This window comes from Anoplophora glabripennis, unplaced genomic scaffold, assembly GCF_000390285.2.
Source record: "Anoplophora glabripennis isolate ALB-LARVAE unplaced genomic scaffold, Agla_2.0 scaffold622, whole genome shotgun sequence".
NCBI classification, from domain to species: domain Eukaryota; kingdom Metazoa; phylum Arthropoda; class Insecta; order Coleoptera; family Cerambycidae; genus Anoplophora; species Anoplophora glabripennis.
This window is the reverse complement of record NW_019416701.1, coordinates 144,704-165,454: the sequence shown is the minus strand read 5'-3', so window position 1 is coordinate 165,454 and position 20,751 is coordinate 144,704. Positions and strand designations below refer to the sequence as shown.

Here is a 20,751-nt window from a genome sequence, read left to right as displayed (position 1 = left end):
AATTACATCACGATTAATTAATTTAAAGAAGTTCAGTGGAAAAAAGTTAATTACTTATACATATATAATGAATACAAGTGGCATCGGCTTTTCCAATTACTGAATTAAAGGTAATTTTTTATTTCACACAAGATGTTTTTCGAACGAGGTAGTCTGAGGAAAGAGGAAGGAGAAACGTGGCAATAGCTGCCCACTTGGCAAATCGAGCGCCTGCATCTTCCTCATTCGTCGTCGTCGCTTCGTTACTATAACAATCAAGTACTTCGTTTGTGTCAAAAATCTTCCAACGAACACAGATCTACGCTGCGAAATTGGGTAACTACTTGTAAAACTAGTCGTACGACCTACGCATCCTTCGTATTTATATATTTATTGTTCAAATCACCGTTTTGGCTGCGAATATTGTCATACATAATTGCATTCTTATAAACGACGCCCTGCCCTCTCCGACATTTTGTTTCGATTAGCTTTACAAAATAAAACAGTGCGTCAGTACCTCGATTGAGTCTAACATATCAGTACCTTCGTATTTTAGTTAAGTATTATCAATCACAAAACAGCTATGCTTGCCAAATTAACAGTAAATTGCACGTTAAACATCGCATTAATTTTTACTTTGTTGTACCCAATCAGTTATTGCAAAGTACGTATTCGCCCAAACGATTGATAATTTACCATTATTACCTACGACATTCTACGTTCCACAGAATCATGGGTGACCGATCTAGTGATAGAGGGGCAAGAGTTTACGTAGGAGGACTAACAGACTCGATCAAGAAGGAAGACTTAGAGGGCGAATTCGAGAAGTATGGCAAGTTAAATTCAGTGTGGGTGGCTTTCAACCCCCCCGGTTTTGCTTTCATCGAATTTAACAACCTCACCGATGCTGAAACAGCTTGTGACAACCTCAACGGTACAGATTTCTTGGGGTCCAAGCTGAGGGTTGAAATTGCCCGGGGCAAATCTCGCAGGGGCGGTGGTTTTAGGGGTAGCAGAGGGGGGAGCCGTGGTGGCCCTCCTGGAGGTGGTTACAGAGGGGGCGGCAGCAGGGGTTACTCTGGTGGCGGTGGCTTCAGGGGTAGTCGAGGAAGCAGGCCTGGTGGAGGCAGATTCGATAGCTACGGAGGTGGCAGACGAGAAGGTGGAGGTGGCGGCGGTGGCGGCCGGTTTGGTGGCAGGGACTTCAACAGGAGGAGTGACTCTTACAGCCGGGATAATTTCGGTGGCAGAGGTGGTGGCGGTGCAGGTGGTGGAGGCCGCAGGTTCGATGACAGGTATCGGTCCAGGTCCCCCAATGCCGGCATGCCGAGACACTAGAGAATATAATAAGACTTATTTTTCCCTTTAACTTTTAATTTATGATATGTATTTACCTTAAGTACTGATGGAATAACGGAGTGTAATATTCATGTAAAATGTATTCGCTACGTCCCCACAATCGACACGAGCAGTATTTGCATATCTATTATATTGTGTTATTTTGTATGAGTCACTTTAAGTTATTTAAGGAACAAAGGTTGTATGTAACCGTGTTATGTACATATTTTTTAGTATCTTATTCTTTTGTCATACAAAAATGTTCACAAAATAAAAAATTAAACTGATTGTCTCTTCTTTTCCTTTATCGTAAAGATTTGGAAACAAGCTTAATCATCTAAGAAATATTTTTAAATTTTGCAGTTATCACAAACAAAATAAATGATAGTTTAAAAAAACTAAAATTACAAGTATTTTGTTTACAGTGAAAAAATTGTGTACATATTTAAAAAGTACTCGGAATTGCTTACATTTAAAATATATGAATTACTGAGTAGCAGTACATATTCTAGTTTGATTTTTTATTTTCAAATACTTCGTAAACTTGTTATACATGTCTACAGATGGATGTAATCTTATCAAAGGGCAGAAAAAATTGAGAAATATTTTGAGATTTAGCCCCGCTTGTATCTGAAACAAAATCCAATAAGCTTTGGAAATGAAAAATCTATATTCACCATAAAAGTTCCTTAGAATAAGAAACTTGAGTAATAAAAGGAAAATTTTAATGGACAATAACATTTTGCTAGATTTTAAATTTTTCTTGAAACAATAGAATTCAAATTTAGCACATGCCTCCACAGTTTTCATTTTTAAATAATTCATACACCGTGACGGCTGGTGAAAATTGATCTGATCATTATCTTCATAAAGAAGCAGAAGACCCATACACTATTATTTAAATGATTTCTAATTTCTAGGCCTATTAAGATAATTTGTAAAATAAGAAATTAAAATAGGGAGTGGGAGGGGTAAAATATATGGAGCAAATTTCATTAGACATTCTTTTGTGAGAAATTTTTTTATGTGGGCCTAGAAAATCATCACCTAATAAATGGTATGTGTTCCATATTTATAAAAATATGAGCTCTACAATTTTCACCAGTCACTGTTGAAAAACAAACAAAAATTCAAAGGCAATCTTGAAAAAAAGTCGAACTTGTAACACTATTAATTTTATGATCCTCAAAAATCCATATAATAGAAAATAAGAAAATAGGTGCCTACTCTATAATAAATAGCAATGCATCTATTAAATCAGGGTTTGTTTAAATTCCAACAAAGAGTGGACAAATAATTTTTCATTTACATCACGTTGGCTGAAAGCGTTTGGTAGGTAAACCGGTCAATTTTAGGTACCATGCCAAGCCCACATACTTCTAGAGATAGAAGTATGTGGCCAAGCCATGTTCCATATTTGACAGACTAGGCTATATATATTTTTTTAATTTATGGTGTAAAAAATGTCACCACAGAAGTATTCCTTGGGAGTTGATATTTAAGGATTTTTGACCACTCTGTATTCCTATTGGAGAGTCAAGGTCATGTCACAGTCATTCCATTCTTGCCCACTGTCTCTGTCTAACTCAAAGAAAAAGTCGATAAAGGAAGGTGAAAAAATTATATAAAACCGGCGTTCTATAAAATGAATGTCAGTAATATCGTCCGAAGAGGATTAAACAAACCTACTTCTTCCGTCTTCCAGCGATTTTTCCAAACTACTTCTTCCAAAATGGTGCAGGTAAATCTAGATAAAGCTTATCAAGTAGCTTATGTAATGTTTGTGAGGTTAGGGTTAGTGTTTTTTACCGATATAAATAATCAAGTTGTTTATAATTTTTTTTTATATTTAATTTAATTTTATACTCTAGGTAGGAGATTCAGTACCCAATGTTGACCTATATGAAGATTTACCAACAAATAAGGTCAATCTTGCTCAACTGGCTTCAGGGAAGAAAATCATTGTCTTTGCTGTACCAGGGGCCTTCACTCCAGGTTGTTCCAAGGTTTGTTAGTAGTTAATTAATTAATCCTTGAAAGTTAATTACACAAATAAATTGTATAATAATTATGGTAGGTACTTCATTATGGCATTGGTTGAAGTGTTTTGATTCTGGTTACAATATTTATTATGTTAATCATTCAAAAGTTTACTTTTCATCATATTGTGCAACAGGAAAAGTTGTTTATAATCATAATGAATATCTGAAGTTTTTCCTTTTTTTACTTTTTGTAGTATTTATACTATTAACAAGAAACTTTTTTATCGCAGACTCACTTGCCTGGCTATGTAAACAAAGCTGACGATCTAAAAAAGCAAGGCATAAACGAAATCGTCTGCGTTTCTGTAAATGACCCATTCGTAATGGCCGCATGGGCCAAAGACCAAAAAACTGATGGAAAAATCCGCCTTTTAGCCGACCCCTCAGCTGCCCTGGCCAAAGCTCTGGATCTAACCGTCGATATAGCCCCACTAGGTGGAGTTCGCAGCAAGAGATACTCCATGGTGGTAGAAAATGGCAAAATCACTTCCTTGCAGGTTGAACCTGATGGCACAGGTTTGTCCTGCTCACTCGCCGAATCTATTAAGTTATAAGAGATCTCACTTACGACAGTGTCTTTGCTTTTGTCTTTAGTTTAGTACAATAAGGAGGTATTCGTAATAGTTTATGTATTGTATATATTTTGCATTAAATACATTTCCTGAGGTTAATAAATCTGTTTTACTCGAAATGGTCTGTTTGTCTACCTTACTTTTGCCAAAATAAAGTGTATGGATAAGTCCAAAACAGAAAGATTTACTGAAATGTTAAAAAATTATACAGGGTTTATACAGTTTACTTATCCCGTTATACACTATATTAAAATAATTTCAGGGAATACGTTCAGAGATCCAATTTGTAGGTGTAGAGGAGTAAAAACCCATCTTCAAAATTGGTTTAACCATACATTCTTGGTATTTCTGAAATTATGTTTTCATATATTTATATGTTTTCTCTGTTCAATAAACTGACTCTATGTCGCGCCCCTAGGAAAATTGCTGGTTACACCCATGTCCACATGCCCTGTATAAAAAAAGTTAATTTCAGCCAACTACGCCGTTACAATATTTTTAAAATTCATCTTGACAGTGTCAAAATGCCAAAACTCTAAAATTCCAGTGATATGAATCCCTCAACATTTTTCCTAGTTACAAAATGTCTAAAATCAATACATTATGCCACTGTAAGAAATTGTGCCAGTAGTTCTCAGTTAAAAGAACCTACAGTAACGATACTCAATGCCTCTACTAAAATCGGAAGAAACCTAGCACTGTTACTGAAGCAGAGCCCCTATGTGGGGGAGCTGCGATTGCACGACACTAACAACAATGTGTGTGCCGTAGCCGAAGATCTAAGTCACATAGACACCAAGGCAAAGGTGAAGTCTTTTGGTGGTAAAACTGCTATGAAACATGCAATATTGGTAAGTGAATCTGGATAAATCTGAACAATGTTATGTATGTATGCAATATGAATAAATGTCATATGCTTAGAATCAACAATTAGAACTAGAATGAACATCGGAGTGTGCTTAGGCGTTCTGACAGCGGGTTTGCCCCCACAGAGCCTAGCCCGACAACAACAAGAACAGATGAAAGATTCCCAGCTAAGGCTGAGGAAGTTGTGTAAGTCTGAGGCTGTAACTAACAACTAGAAAAACTATCATACTTTAAATATTAGCACAAGCCGTAAAAGCCTTAGAACCACTAAATATATATGTTTTTATGTAACAGAAAGTTTTCCAACATATTTCTCCTATTAATGACACACCACTTGCTCGGTAACATACTTCAAGATTTAGGTATTACTTTGACTCAATTAACATTGGGTTTTAGATTGCACATATCTTGTATTTTATTAACAACAACAGGACTTTCAAAATGTTTCCATAATCGAGCTTATATATTCCCATACTATCTAAACACTATCTTCTATTAGAGAATGTTATTTATTTAAAAATGTTACTTTTTGCGTTGTTGCGGTTATACATATAGCATGGAAAGTTTCTGTAATTTAGAAGAATGATTATCCATTTCATGATATACTGTAGGTAATGAAGAATATGAGTTAAAACAAGTGCAATAAAAAAAATTGGGGAAAATATATTTTCTTTGATATTTTCTCAAAATTTATTGTTTTTTTTTTTTAGGTAACAATAGGTTTGTTTCTGCAGCAGTCTCAAACTGTTTTCAAATTATCAGATATACTCCGCCAATTAAGTTGTCACATACTTTCAGTGAGTATAAAGTTACGAATCAGTTGGTTAAATATCTCTGATAGTTTCAAATCAGTCTTCAACTGCTGCAAAAACAGACCTATTATACAAGTAGTGATTAATATGCCTAAAAATATAAAAAATTGACTTTTCTGTGGAGTTTAGAGATGAACAAGAAGGTAGATAAATAGATCTCTATAAAATTCGTGTGGACATAATTTGAATATCAAAAATGTGATGTGACATAAGTTGCTGTTATATACAATATAATTTTAGAACCATTGTTGATATTCGGAAAAAATTTCATATTTCTTAAAAATATCACATGGTAGTTTAAAAAATTCTGAAGAAAGTAAACAAGTCAATAATTTTCAGAATTACTCTCTTTGAAGATTTTTGTTTTACTGTTATTCTAATTTATCATTTCAATAAATACATATCTTGTACATCTCGTTTTAAGGATGTGGATGTAGTTGTGGCAGTAGGAGGCTGCAGAAGTTCTCTTAGCCAGACGCCAAAGCTTCTGTTTGAAAAAAATGCTGATGATGTCAGGCTAATAACTCTACACATGGTTGAATTCAATCCAAAAGCTGTACTTTGTTTGGCGAAACCTCCAATTGAAGCGATGGTACCCCTAGTATCACAAGTAAATAAATTTTAGACGGTTATTCGTAATTTGTTTTTGTACCCAATATAGAATTTTCCTTATATAAGTTGAATCATATAGTTATGTGCAAACAATTTGCAACAAAAAATATAGTCAATTCGTTACTATTATATTAATGCGAAAATTAATTTTTTTAACGCTAGTCATTTTTGAGAAAAATTGAAAAAGACATTATTTCCACCCTCCCAGGGCTACATAAAATTGAACAAAACAGATATATTTTTTTTTTCAAGAATTTCTGAGAAATTGTATACTTATCTGATTTGATACTAACTATTAATTCATTTACTAGGAGTATAAGAAAGCTGGTGTTTACGACAGCAGAAAAATTATTGGAATCACCTCAATGGCAACCATGAAAGCAAATTACTATGTCGCTGCCGCTAGTGGTAAAAACCCCGCCAATATTCTATGTCCTATTGTCGGGGGAGTAAGCTCAAACTGCTTAGTGGGTGTCCTATCGCAAGCCAAACCAAACCTTGGAGACAGTTTGGTAAATATAAAAAATAAAATATATTTTGAAATTATACCGGGTGTTCGGAAATAGTGGTACTTCACTACGGGAGGTAGACACGTTTGAAGACGACTTTAAATAAATGGGTTTTTGCCAATAACTTTTAACTGCATTGAAGGAGAGGGATAAGTTTTGGGTGATAAGTTATTACTAAAGTTCAAAGAATTATTTGGTAGTGCAAAAATATGAAGAAATTAACTAAACAATTTTTTTTTTTTTTTGATAAAAACATGGTCATATCCCTCCGGTTTGCACGCCATGGGTTATAACCTGGATCAACTAATACCCTCAAATAATCATGTTTCTTAGTAGTAACTTATCGTTCAAAACTTATCCCTCTCCTTCAAAGCAGTTAAAAGTTATTTGCAAAACCCCACTTATTTAAAGTCATCTTCAAACGCGTCTACCTCCCGTAGGGTGAATTTACGGACCCATGTTTATATGAAATTTTTGTCTTATTTTGAGTCGTCAAATCTATTCTCAAAGTGAAGTACCACTATTTCCGAACACCTTGTATATCTATCACATATTTACACAGAATATATGAGTTTTACTTTCTCTAATGGTATTCTTTTTAGAGAGATCATATCAAAGTTCAGAATAGCCTAGCGAATAGTGAGGATGATGTTTTGAGGCAGTATGCAGATTGCGGAACAATATGCTTTTCTCCGGCACTCGCCATTTCAAGATTCATAAATTTATTGTTAAGGGCCCTTATGGGAGACACGAATTGTGTAGATTGTGCTTTTGTCGGGCAAACCGGGCACATCGGACAATTTTTGCCATACATGGCTTCGATTGTACGATTAGGTAAAGTTATTAAAATTCTTCGAAAGTTGTTTACAGAAAACTTTATAAATTTACTTATTTCTCAAAAAATCGCATACCACACTAAAATCACGTTATAAGAAGACTAGTTTTGAATATTTTCATTGGTTTTATACTTGTTTATACAGTGTAACTTTGAATGAGTTATATTTATAAGGAAGCTTCACAAACTTTACTATTACAAACATATATCATCAGTTTATTTTCTCAAATTTCCTTATAAAAACAGATTTTTTTTCAACGTGAGTGCATAAACAATTGGGAGCTACAGCATGCACTACTTTCAAACCTCAGTTTTCTGTTAGCACCATGTCACCACACAGAAATTTAACAATGAAGATACACAAACACACCATACCATCACTAAACACAGAAATAAACAAGTTTTATGAAGCTGACAAGTGCTACACTCGTTTTTCTTCACTGGGAAAAGTTAGAAAATCCAGCGTACAGTCCCAACCTTAGTCTCTGTGATTACCATCATTTTGGACCATCGAAGGAGGCACTAAAGTGATTGCAAATTTGAAAATAACGAAGCCGTAGAGACTTATGCTCAAGAACCTTTTATGAAGAAAGGATTTCAAGACTTCTCGAGCACTGATGAAAATGTGTAGAGTTACAAGAAGATTATATTGAATAAAATTCACATTCATATTTGAACTACCCTTGTACACACACCTATTACTGCCATATCTCGATAATACAAAGACAGTTCCACCGTTTTGCTGGAAATAAAAGCACAGCTTCGGAATTCTAATGTCAGATTAATATCTTTTTAATTCTTTAGGGCGTCAGGGTGTAATGTCCAGCCACATGCCGAGAGTGAATGGCGACGAGGCGCACCGCCTAAAAATGGCGTCTTTCTTTATAAGAGACCTCATCAGCTTAGGCGAGTCCTTTGTCACGGGCGAAATCAGACCACCGATTAAGTTTGGCTTGAACCTATCAAAACAATCAAACAAAGAACAGTGCATCGACAGAAATTTATCAGTCACCAAGGAGGCGAAAGCTGTACAGTAACATATAAATAAAAACATATATGTGTGATGGTTTTTTAATTAATTTAATGATTTGATCACTTTCTGGATTTTCTATGGAATGAACTGGTAGATACAAAAAGTGGGCTGCCAGGGGCTCCCAGTCTGAAGTTTCCTTTGGGAACCGGTTCATGTTTCAGACATGATTTCAATGGGTAGGATCCACCTCTGATGAAACTACTGGTGCTGATTCCTGGTTTTCTGTACAAACGAATGCATTTCGGTTGTTGGAACCGCTCCTTCACTTCGCCCTGTTTCTTTTTGTTGATTATAAAAGAATCTGTATGCTTTAAGAGTTTAGATTTGTCTTTATTCGTAGCATCTTCCGGGTCCTCATCGCTGCTTTTCTCTGTTGAAATATCTTTTTTTACAGACTTTTTGTCGGCAGATTCTTCTTTAGCTTCGGTTTGTTCTTTTTTTCTCCCATCGTCATTTTCGACACGCTCTTCAATCTTTGGTAAGTTCGAGGCAATACTATCAGTTTGTATTTCTTGGGTTTGGGTAGTTTTTGGCCTCACCGAAATTTTCTCGCATACATCATGCATGTTCATAACCGTTTCATATTTGTTGTATTTTTCATAGTCGCTTTCTTCCATCGTAGAAAGGTCAGTCGTATCACATTCTGAACTAGTGAAATAGTGAGCTATATTATCAGGTACATCTCCGTAAGGTTTCATTTTCCCGGACCTGTTGTCTTGAACCTTGTTTTTCTTCGACATAGTTCCGTTTTCTTTGTTAGGTTTCCATGTCGCCCAGTAAGTCTCTTCCAGCTGATCCAGTACCGACTTGGTTGTGGGAAACCCAGGGATCTTCTTTGTTTTTGTTGAATAATTCTTTTCTAATGGCGATTTTGTCGCAGCTTTGTAAGAATAGTTGTTATAGGTGCTGGCGTTTTGAATATTATTGTACTGGTGGACATAAATAGGGCATTTCTTTTCATTGACGTAGTTTATGGACGAGGTCGCCTTTTTTGTTTTTTTGGTGGAGTGGTCAGCAGAGCTATTCACCTTTGCTTCAGATATTTTCTGGTAATATGAAGAATAGTCCTAAAAAATTAGCTCATGTTGGTTTTGGTATTTAAATAGAATGGGTACAATTTCATATCTCGATAACTTTAGCAAGATAAAATCAGTTATTTTGAGAGTTCGATACCAATTTCTGAAAAAATGCACAATTTAAGTACAAATATACTCTTTTCTGGAGACAAGTATATTTAAACTTATTCAATTCATGAATTTTATTTTAGTTGATTATAATTTAAAAACTAACCTAACATAACCTATTTTATTATTAAATAACCCAATATTTTGTAAAGGTGGTGCAGAATCAGACAGTGAAAATTTTAAGTGCATATCATTATAATATGAAAACAAATGTAAGTATTATGCAGCTATCAGGTACTATTTCCAAAGAAGCATACAACTAAAATATAGACTCAAAATGTATTAGTTTAGGTAAGGTTATTATTTCATTGGAATCCACATTATAGGATTTTCTAGAAAATTTTGCAATTTTTTGAAAAGCACTATCCGATATAAAATAATTTCAAACTCAAATTATAGTGATCAAAATTAAGGTTTGTACAGATAATTACTAACTCAATTTTTTTATGAGTTATTTACTAAAAAAATTGCAAGATTATATTAGATTTGAAAGCAAATGCAAACATTTGATATTTAGACTATTAAATTTTTTCAACCTATTATCTATTCTGGTACAAAACACGATTGATCAGGCTCATGGAGTAAGTTTTAAAAAAGAAATTTAACAGATTAAAGAGTGTTTCATAATTATTATACATTAAGATAGTACTTACGTATTCCTCTGGGTAGTACTGAACTGACTTGGGACTGTTGAGCTGTGTCTCCTCGTACAAAGAATATGCCATCACACAAATTTTCTGAAATCCGAAATTTATTACCTACATGAAGAACACCTAACTTGTCAAAAACAAAAATCAAAATGTGACGTTTGAAATAAGGCGACTTAGATAATATAAAACTCCTCACTAATGATATAAAATATTTATTGGGTCAAATGTTCAATAATAAAAAAATCACTTAAACTTAACATTTGTATTGCAACTAAGATTAATGGGTGCGACAATAGGCATATAGAAATATCTCGAGCCTTGGTGAGGGCTCAGAATTTGAATTTTGAAAGGGAACATCATAAATCTTCTATTACCGAGCAAATGCTACCAATGAACTTCACATTTTCAAAATATAATGGTGAATTTACTTGTTGATACTGATGAATATTCATTTTTAACCATATCAATTTGTAAATCACCCCTTATATTATGTTGCTAAAATGTGAGGTTATATCCACATATTTTTTTTTAATCAACAGATTGTTAAAGGTAAATAAATTAAGGGTTTGTATTTCAATTGCAACATTTTATTGTGGTGGCATTCCTTATGTCTTTTGAAGATTTCTGATTTCTGATTGGTTGTGCACAACAATCCACACTAGAATGTTGGTTGTTGAATTTATAAATGTTTTCACTGATTTTGCTTGGAGTTTTTCTGCCTCACAAATAAAATACAAGATAAAAGTTAAATTGATATACTTACATATGTGATGTTATGTGCATAAAATTTTGGTGAAACAATTTGCAAGTTAAAGAAGATTCTGTTCCTGTAACAGTTAGAATTTCATCCAGGTAAATAATATATGTATATACATATAAGTATGCACTATGTTCATGATATGAACTGTATTTTGAATATTATTACATCTTCACTTAAAGAGAGTATAATAACATTTGTCGTACTGTAAGTTTTATATTGTTAATCTGTTGCTACTTTATGTGATATAGGTAGTCCAGCTACTTTGTCGCATGATATTCACCATAAATATCATTTTGAAGGGAAAAATTTGCAATGATATTGCTAAGAAATTTGTAAAGAATATTAATTATTGATAACTCACTTTGCAAATTTTTCCCTTTCCATTACAATCTTGAGAAATTTTAGGTTACAAACGATAAAGCAAGGTCCCAAGGTTTTAAAATTGTACTTAATTGACAGATTCCTATAAAGACCAACGTAGTAATATATAATGCTGTTTGACGATTTGTTTCCTAAAAGCATAACCTAAAATTCCTTCACATAATTCAAAGAGCTATATACAATGTTTGGACTGTTTGGTCCTTCGGTATAATAGTTTTTAACGAAACTAGGAGTGTGATATTAAGTAAAGATGTTTCCGGCAGATTTGGTTCGTTAAAATTCAAGCGCAACCCAAACTTAACCTGATAGATACCATTTCTATATGACTACATGTTATTTATATCACAAATAGTTTTTAAACAATATTTTCACAACTGCACTTAAGTGCAAAAATACTTAATTATATCACTGGTTTAATATACCATATTACCCATTTTATACATATATTTATAAGAAACTAGGTAGTTTTAAATATACCTATGTACATACATGCTAAATTCGAGTGTAAAGGTCATGTGTATAAAAAGTGTGATACAAATATGGTAACGAATCGTCTGACTTGAAAATTCGCTTGATTCGATGATGTTTTAAAATCTACTCATTTATTAAGTTGATCAGAAAAGAAATGTATCAACTGTATCCACCACTTAAAAAAAGTTAAAAAAAGTGCAAGGTTTGTTATTTACATAGGCACTGGCCTAGAAAAAATCTAAATGGCACTAAATATTATTTCATTCGTACCGAACTAGGCCATTAGGTAAAAATTTTACTTTACGAGTGACTTAGATTTCATTCCTTACAACTTAATTACTTACACCTATTGTAAATCGTAATCATAACACTTATATCTTTATTCGAGGCCCAAGTTATATTCGAAAAGTTGAATTCGCTTCATTTGGCATTGTTACCACTAAATCCACTCTACCAAACGTATTTGCTACATGGCTAATGAACTGTACTCCGAGATAAAACAATATCAGATAAAATTTTAATACAATTCAGTAATCTGATTTTTCATTAAAAAAAAAAAGTTGTTGCAAAAAACTTTAGGTGGTCGATAATATTTACAGTACTTCTTCAGTTAGCAACTTATTTTTAGTACAAAATCAAATGTAGCTGCTAAAATGCCATTAGTGAGCTGATTGAATCAGTGTTAAACTACACATTGAAAAACATTGCATATGACTAATTGATTTGTTATTCCAAACTCTCACGATTCTCTTATTTCTGCGAGTTTAGTCGTTTTTCAATTTTTCTAGAATATCCAAAAATGTTAAAGACACATATATACAGAGTGTAAGGTTATACCTTTAAAAAAATAAACAAATCACAAAATGTTTTGTCTCTCACAAGGATTTTAATGCTTATTGAATAAATTTCTGACTGAAAAATTAGGAAAAATAAACACAATTGTCTTTATGCACTTGTTTTTTTAACAAATATTTATATTTAAACAAAAACCCATTTTTAAAAAAATTTCATGAAACGCCGATACAATGTACGAGTATATTAATCTTATTTTTAGATATTACATAACCTTAGTTTACTACTTATTACCATGGTAATAAGTTACCCTGTATTACCAACTTAATAAAGCAAACAAACAAACCTTGACTGTTTCCAACAGAAGCTAGAACTCCCGTTGTTTAGTAAATATTTTCAAATCGAACGATTACATTCGGTGATCTAGTTAGTATTTTAGTTTTATACAAATGGGTAATATACTTGAAATAAAAATATTATATTATTTCTCTACGTATCTTTAAATAAAAAAAATTATATATACTTTGCACTATACATCTAATCTGTGATTCTGGTTATATAAGTTTTTTTTGTTCTTTCCGAGGAGTATTTCTTTCATATAAAGGATATGTGTTTTTTTAAAATTGAACAAATCAAATTTGAGAGAAAAAAAAACAAAGATTACAGGAAACAACAGTGTTTTGATTGACATTTGTAAAAAAATATTTACTTTAAAAACTTCATTTAAAAAATTGATATCTGAATATGAAAGAAAGCCTCTCACGACAAAGAATTTTCAAGTACAGAAACACAGTAGGTATGCTCACATCTGAATAAAACCACTCTCACGCAATTTTAAAAAGTCTTTAAATTTGTTAAAAAGTTCCTACAAATTCTCTGTAATATTCTCTTCTACATTTTTTTATAAACAACATTTTACGAATATATTTCTTTATATAGTAACACCCATTTTGATTAACCAAGGTATAACAGTTAAGCAGTTTCAAGGGCAGTAATTTAATTTTAGAAATTCCGAAATCGTCAAACACCGAGGGCAGTATGAGGCAGCGTTGTTTTGTTTTGAACTTGGCCGAAAGTGCGTCAACGAGTGACAGTGTATGGCAAAAATAACGACGTAAGGACTCTACATTAGACAACTGTCAACTAAGTCTACCAAGACACAGAACTAGTCTACGAAATGTAAGTTTACAATCAGTTTTAATATCATACAATGCCCATTTATGGTTACGTTTTTACATTTATTGGACAAATCGGTGGAGAAAATGAGGATCGCGTGCTACGGTAAATGTGAATTTGTTCTGCCTGGATTGTATCACATAGATGATAGCCAGCCACAATTTTCACAATTTTTTTAGGGCATTACTTGAATCACTCGATCTTAGATCGGCAACTCCAAATATTTTTTGGATGTTATTTGGATCCCTCAATCTTAGATTAGCAGTTATTATTATTATCTCTGATTTTATTTGACTTGCTCGATCTTAATCAGCAGTATCAAAATCTTTCAAATATCATATGAATCATTCAATCTTAGATCAGCAGTTTCGTATGTCTATCACATATTTTTCGAATCATTCAATCTTATATTGGTACTTCCAAATATTTGAAACACTAAATCTTAGGTTAGCAATTCCAAGTATCTTTCAGATATTATTTGAATCAATCAATTTTACATCAGCAGTTCCAAATACTTTTCAGATATTGGAATCACTGATTCCTAGATCAGCACTTTCAAATATTGTTCAGATGTTATCACTAAATCTTTCAGATATTGTTTGAATCTCTCAATCTTAGGTCAGCACTTACAACAATTTTTCACATTATTTAAATCACTCAGTCGTATATCAGCAGTTCCAAACATTTTTCAGATATTATTCAAATCACTCAATTTTAGATCAGCACTTCTAAATATATTTCAGATATTATTCGAATCACTCAATCTTATATCAACAGTTCCAAATAGTTTTCAGATATTATTCGAATCACTCAGTCTTAAATCAGCACTACCAAACATTTTTAGATATTGTGCAATGATTTCAATTTTACAAGACATATTTACCTACTATTCAGACTTAAAAGAAAACTACAGTGTGAAATGCTTATATAAAAATTGTGACTATTGGCAATCTATATGAAGGGATTCAATCCAGTTTCAAGTGGTTATATAATTGAACTCAGAAACATTACTTTTGAAACCAAGAAATCTTTTAATAAAATAACTACCTACTTGCACTACCCCACATGTCAAATTTATGCATAATCACAAAATTTAGTCGAAAGATTACCAACCTAAAGCGTAAAGTTGACAGGAGTGTGAAAGTTTCTTTCCAAAATTCGAATGTAGTTGAAGGGTGTGGAGACAAAGATTAATAAAAATTTCCAGATATAAACAAAACGTCTATCCAGTCTTGCCAACTTAGTACGCTCAAGGCAGCTAGTTTTAAATCGATGAAATATACAGCTTAAGATTTGAAAAATTGAGTTTCGCTTTGGATTCACACAGAAACTGTACACAAATTCAAATGTTTGTACTCTTTTCGTTTCCATGTCCGTCCAAACCGTTCGTTTCACAAGAACCCCCATCGTCAGGAAGAGGAAAGGTCAAACTCCATAATCAAATATGCTTACAAAGTAGACAAAATATACATTTTGCATCTCTTAAACTTTAAACAGTCTGTGAAAGGGCTCCGCCCCATCTGATAATCCTAAGAAATATTTTTAATATCGTTTATAAAACATTTACAATTGGCCATCGTTCCTCGCCTTTCGAGTGAATATAAAAATTTCAACCTCAGAAGTACGTAATAAGAAACAAATTTTTTAGTTACATCGTGTTTCATTTAACAGAACTGTTAGTAAGCGCATACAGGGTGTTCCAGAGATGTAACACAAATATTAAACTTTTTAAGCAAAGAATAATTGCGAAAACTTATATACCTACTTGCACAATGAATATTTTCATTTTCTACGTGTTTCAGTATTCTGAAAAAAATTTACTTATGCTTGAAATAAGCTTGATATTACTTGACATTGTTACCGAAAAATAATATGAAATATCAAATCCAATCCTAATTATATAACATTAACTTTTTTATCAATTACATAATTGGAAATTACACTATTCAAAATATAGAAACAAATTTGGAGATGCGAAAAGAAATTGTTACTTACTTTAATCTTCTGAATTGTAATTTATATATGGGACACTGGTTTTGCCGCAGTTCTGCCACAATATTAGATTAGCCGATACTGGTAGTAACAACACTTCATTAAAACTCCACTGTCGAAGGAAATCCACAGCAGTGGCCGAAAAATGCATTGACTAACCAATTCAAATTAAAGTCAATGTAGTCAATTCAATTTTTGATTCGATTTAATATGCACCATCTATAATGGCGTTCTTTAGAATTATAAAAGAAGTGTTGCAGTTGCATTTTAGTAACTTTACCATCTAGAATATAACTATAACAATATAATGATTCTAACATTTATGTTTTGTTCATGATAAAGATTCCATGATATTTCGTTAGTTATCGTTAGTTTCATTGAAAATTTAATAACGAGCTTAATTTTCATTATTATGAGTAGTTGTAGAAAAAAATAGTGTGAGCAACTCACATTTAATGACTATTATGACCCTCTTATTCATTAGAATACTTGCCTATGGCGAGTATAGCAATTCTCATATTCACAACTTAATAGTTATCATTAAATGCTTATTGTATAATACACTAATTGTTACTACTTATGTTCGATCAACTTTGGATTTTATATTACCCATTCCACATTTCTCCGAAACACCCTATACATCGATTTAGTTCATAATACAAAGCATACAAAATTAAGTTGTAGAAGATTTCGCCGATGGATCTCATTGAACTCGAGGTGATTTCATCTAAAACAATATCGAGAGAGATATAAAAAAACCAATCTCTTAAGCACAAGCCACTCCCACTGCTCACGTTGCCACCTTTTTTTTTAACCGTAGATTTAGTAGTTTTAGTTTAGATTAAGATGAATCTGTGGATGATGAGGGATGATCGGGCCACACTGATGGCAGACTACCCACAAGGGGTGAGATGGATATTTCGCAGGGCGACGGGGACCGCCCCTTTAGCTTGTCTCACCAGCAGTAAACGGACAGCTCGCCGGTGTGGTCCCCTGTGTGCTGCCAGGGCGTCACAGACCTGGTCTTCAACTGGAAACAGAAAGAAGTGATAAGAATAGCGATTTATAAAACGTTTATAGTAATTCGTTATAATGCAATTTACTCTAGAGATATATCAAATCTGTATGAATCGTGCAAGTTATATAAATCATTATGATTCATTGAGGGACCGAATAACAAAAACCGACATAAACAACAGGGCAGGCCTAGAAGTTCTAATAGGGGGTCCACCACCACAGAGCTTAGCCCGAGAGCAACAAGGGCAGATCAAAGATTCCTAACTAAAGCTAAGGCAGTGCATTATAAATCTGTAACTGGCGACACTGGTGGTGAGCAGGTTCATAAGCCATGATGTAACAACCTGAAAAACCATGATACTATAAATATACAAAACCACTATTTCATAGAATGCTTTGTAATTTATTAGTATGTTTTTTAATAGTTTAATAAACATACGATGTGGTGACAGTGTCGAAAACATGTAGGTACTAAAATAAACGCACCTTTATACAAATAATTTTTCTGAATTATTCGAACGATACGGTATAAAAACTATAAAAAATATAAAGCAGGTTTTTACTATGATCGATTCAGTTACTTTAGGACATCTATTAAAATTAAAGTAAATACGTAAACTGAATTTTGTTGAAAATAATTTATCCAATGATTGTTCAATACAGTTCTAAAATTTTACACATAATAAGAAGGGTAATACCAGAATCCCTGGGATTATCAAAAAGCATTATTGTATCTTTACGAATACGCAGGAATTTGTTAATCAATTTGGACATTGTTTTTTAAATGTGTACAAAATGTCAACACAAATTAAGTTATTTTGGCAATTGTCGTTAAAACCATCAAATATTAATTAAGTTTCTAGTTATCAAAATTTTTAAATATGGTTTTAATAACTATTTTGAATTTATAAAGTAAAAACTGAATTTTAACCTACCCCTGCGTTAGCAGACGTATTTGGAAATAAGTTTATATAGAAGATCCTCCTTACTTTTTAGCAAGGAATCGTCCCTGAAAGTTTTTCGTAGTATTAAAGAAAGGCTAGCAGTGTTTTAAAATATTAAGTGGCTCACCCTGTATATAGTGACGAATTATTCCAGTGAATAATATGGAATATTTCTATAGTACCAAAATTTTTGCATTTTTGCTCAATGTTCAGATGACTTCCCCGCGTATCCCGAGCCATCTGAGGAGGCATGACAAAAAAAGTGGCGGGTTAACGCTCTCTAATATCATCAACAGATATGCCGAGCATCACCCACGTCCCGAAACATCTGCAGCTAGCAGGCGAAGGCGCCCACGCTTTCCCGGTTACGCAACCGCCAAATTATGCCAAAAAAAAAAAAAGAAATCTGCTCACAGACACGTAGAAACGCAATTATCTATCATTTGAAGGTGAAGGTCGACACCGAGGAAACATGCGCGCGCGTTGAGGCAGGTTTTTGTTTATAATAGTTTCGATAATACGTTCTATTATTACGACTTTGAATGCTTTTAGATGTTCCTGGAAACGGGCCAAATTCTTCGGCAGTTCGGTACGGATTTCTACGCTTTTGTTTTGCGGGACAAACAGCGGAAGGCCTGCCTCGCAGCCATCTAGATAATGATCTCTTAGGTGTGGAATATGTGGGGTATTGAAAATGCTAGGTACTCGTACAGCACGATTCAACTATGTAAGAAATATAAAAACTAAAAAGATACAGGATTTAACAATTCGGCAAATCGTAAAAATTGCTGCAGTACTTCACTGAGAATGGAAATAACATATTTTAATAAAATTTAAATATTCAAGATAGGGATGCCCTGAAATCTTAAATTAGTAATGCTCAAGCAATTAACAAAACGTAAATATCATTTTTCATTTAAAAAGACAAAAAGAAACACAATTTTAATTATTCATAAACAACGAAAAGAGGCAAAATATTAATTTTCTATAACTAAAAAAATATATGTAAATTTGTAGTCAACGCATCCTCGCAACAGGTATTACACAAAAAAGGTTTTGTTATGGTTCTGTATATGTGATTTCCGTGTTTACCTTTTAGTTGTTTAACAATTTTTGATAGTCTATCATAACGTCTAGGATATATAGAATATTTTGAAGAAAAGAAGCTGATTGAAAAGGAGGAATTGCATCTGAAGATGAAATATTCACTTTATTTAAATTTAGGAATATTTTTTTATAGCTTTAATAAATTTACATTTACTGTCATTTACATTAATGTATCTATTTCTAGTAATCGCTTCTAAATTCTTGTAAAAATAAATTAATTTGATGGTATACATTTTCTTAGCATCTTTGTAAATAATATACAAGGTAATATTCGGTTTGTGCAGTTTCAATTGTGACAAGCTCATTGCAGGTTGCCTAAGTTTATGACATCACACTATAAGAATTTATTTCGTTATTCAAAATAGTCTGCCTTTAAAATGTTGCTACCTCCGAAAAAAATATTTCATTTTACTCTAAATACATACACTTTTTAATTTTCCGCGTCGCAGGCTTTGTGTACTCGTACAACAAACGCCAAGAAAGAATCCCGCGATTTTCGGATACACGATACAGGGTGACCCAAGTCAGTATCCCGTTAATTGTTTATTTTGGATAGTTTTTGTTTATTACCAACAACTTCAGCGTGGATTTTATAAATTACACTACCAGATAAGTCAAAGTATAGGTATAAGTTTGTAGGCCGTCAGGGGGCATTGCGATCGACGACCTCAGATCTCACAAATTTTGTCAATAGTATTTATTACATTTATTACTTTTGTTACTGTGTTGTAAGAGTTTAAGTAACAAATTGCTTCTTTTGAGAAACGTAACTGCATACATACAATGTGCTAGAAGTCACAAGCCGCATAAACGAAAGTTTAGTTAGATTTCGGTGTGAGGCAGGCCAGCAGGGCTAACGACTAACTCCATAAGCACTGAGAAAAAAAATTATCACACTAAATTTTTATGGCTGTTGCAGATATTTTTAAGTATCATCATCGACAAAATTTAAAAAAAAACTACACGGATTTAGAAAAAAAACTATTAAGATACATCGAGTTATGCCAAGAAAAACGTTTATACCTACATAATGCTGCTGCCAAGAAATACAACAGAATAATATATTTCGAGTAGCATTCACGAAATATTTACATTTTCAAGTTCAAAATGCAGCATCGTCCAAACTAAATTTGAAAAAAAAAACAACTAAAGTTTATAATTATCCACCAACCGAAATCGCTCCTATAAATTACAATAACAAGCCGCCCTTTCCACCTCTCAAGGGGTCGTTTGTGTTTCAATTGCCCCCAAATTAAATCTAAAGAAAACGTTGGTTGAATAATTATAGGGAAAAGGGATTCTGGATTTATATGACGCACCCCGTAACTAGTAGTATCGCAAAGTGAAAAGAATAAGGAAGCCGGCGCGCAAGGGGGTTTTTTATATCTTTTTTGTCATTACCGGTGAGCCGGAGAGGCGCAGTCCTCGAAATATTTTAAAAGCACTCCACAAAGTCTGCATAAAATTCACGCCGAAATGACCCTTAAAGGCAGTAATTACACGGTTCTTTTTTTAGCGAATACTTTTTTCATACTCTCTGAGAATTCGTTTCGGTAGTGGCACAATGTATGAACCAGGAGTTGCCATACACCTTCAACGTTATTTTTCATGTAGGTACACAAAGCAACTCCGTTCTCATTTTTTTTTGGCACAGTGGAAAAGTTTAATTTGAGAAATT

General features: G+C 33.1%; 5 protein-coding genes across 5 annotated transcripts in view; 3 read left to right on the top strand and 2 right to left on the bottom strand.

Moving 5' to 3' along the window:
• Window positions 1-215: 215 nt before the first annotated feature.
• Window positions 216-1,605, top strand: LOC108914085 (RNA-binding protein Rsf1). Its single transcript, XM_018719791.1, has 2 exons — window positions 216-315; window positions 708-1,605. The coding sequence occupies exon 2, from the start codon at window positions 712-714 to the stop codon at window positions 1,315-1,317; it is 606 nt and encodes a 201-aa protein (XP_018575307.1). The 5' UTR covers window positions 216-315; window positions 708-711; the 3' UTR covers window positions 1,318-1,605.
• Window positions 1,606-2,870: 1,265 nt separating this feature from the next.
• LOC108914088 (peroxiredoxin-5, mitochondrial) lies at window positions 2,871-4,050 on the top strand. Its single transcript, XM_018719794.1, has 3 exons — window positions 2,871-3,058; window positions 3,189-3,323; window positions 3,590-4,050. The coding sequence occupies exons 1-3, from the start codon at window positions 2,963-2,965 to the stop codon at window positions 3,911-3,913; spliced, it is 555 nt and encodes a 184-aa protein (XP_018575310.1). The 5' UTR covers window positions 2,871-2,962; the 3' UTR covers window positions 3,914-4,050.
• Window positions 4,051-4,482: 432 nt separating this feature from the next.
• Window positions 4,483-8,611, top strand: LOC108914084 (malate dehydrogenase-like). Its single transcript, XM_018719790.2, has 5 exons — window positions 4,483-4,782; window positions 6,035-6,220; window positions 6,534-6,729; window positions 7,338-7,565; window positions 8,371-8,611. Exons 1-5 carry the CDS (start codon window positions 4,483-4,485, stop codon window positions 8,601-8,603), a joined length of 1,143 nt encoding a protein of 380 aa, XP_018575306.1. The 3' UTR covers window positions 8,604-8,611.
• Window positions 8,591-10,512, bottom strand: LOC108914089. Its single transcript, XM_018719796.2, has 2 exons — window positions 10,437-10,512; window positions 8,591-9,666 (listed from the first exon to the last, which is right to left on the bottom strand). The coding sequence occupies exons 1-2, from the start codon at window positions 10,506-10,508 to the stop codon at window positions 8,659-8,661; spliced, it is 1,080 nt and encodes a 359-aa protein (XP_018575312.1). The 5' UTR covers window positions 10,509-10,512; the 3' UTR covers window positions 8,591-8,658.
• Window positions 10,513-10,629: 117 nt separating this feature from the next.
• LOC108914091 overlaps window positions 10,630-20,751 on the bottom strand; it is a 47,734-nt gene continuing 37,612 nt past the window's right edge. Inside the window, exon 6 of the mRNA XM_018719799.1 lies at window positions 10,630-17,035. Coding sequence (XP_018575315.1) covers window positions 16,961-17,035 — 75 coding nt within the window. The 3' untranslated portion in view covers window positions 10,630-16,960. The remainder of the gene's footprint in view (window positions 17,036-20,751) is intronic.

What these genes read in the sequence shown, in the direction of transcription:
- LOC108914085 (XM_018719791.1), top strand. Translation starts at nt 712, where the DNA reads ATGGGTGACCGATCTAGTGATAGAGGGGCAAGAGTTTACGTAGGAGGA.
- LOC108914088 (XM_018719794.1), top strand. Translation starts at nt 2,963, where the DNA reads ATGAATGTCAGTAATATCGTCCGAAGAGGATTAAACAAACCTACTTCT. An exon ending in CTTCTTCCAAAATGGTGCAG is followed by an intron (nt 3,059 to 3,188) that starts GTAAATCTAGAT and finishes TTTATACTCTAG; the next exon opens with GTAGGAGATTCAGTACCCAA. An exon ending in TCACTCCAGGTTGTTCCAAG is followed by an intron (nt 3,324 to 3,589) that starts GTTTGTTAGTAG and finishes TTTTTATCGCAG; the next exon opens with ACTCACTTGCCTGGCTATGT.
- LOC108914084 (XM_018719790.2), top strand. Translation starts at nt 4,483, where the DNA reads ATGAATCCCTCAACATTTTTCCTAGTTACAAAATGTCTAAAATCAATA. An exon ending in CTATGAAACATGCAATATTG is followed by an intron (nt 4,783 to 6,034) that starts GTAAGTGAATCT and finishes TCTCGTTTTAAG; the next exon opens with GATGTGGATGTAGTTGTGGC. An exon ending in GGCTTCGATTGTACGATTAG is followed by an intron (nt 7,566 to 8,370) that starts GTAAAGTTATTA and finishes TTAATTCTTTAG; the next exon opens with GGCGTCAGGGTGTAATGTCC.
- LOC108914089 (XM_018719796.2), bottom strand. Translation starts at nt 10,508, where the DNA reads ATGGCATATTCTTTGTACGAGGAGACACAGCTCAACAGTCCCAAGTCA. An exon ending in AGTACTACCCAGAGGAATAC is followed by an intron (nt 9,667 to 10,436) that starts GTAAGTACTATC and finishes CTAATTTTTTAG; the next exon opens with GACTATTCTTCATATTACCA.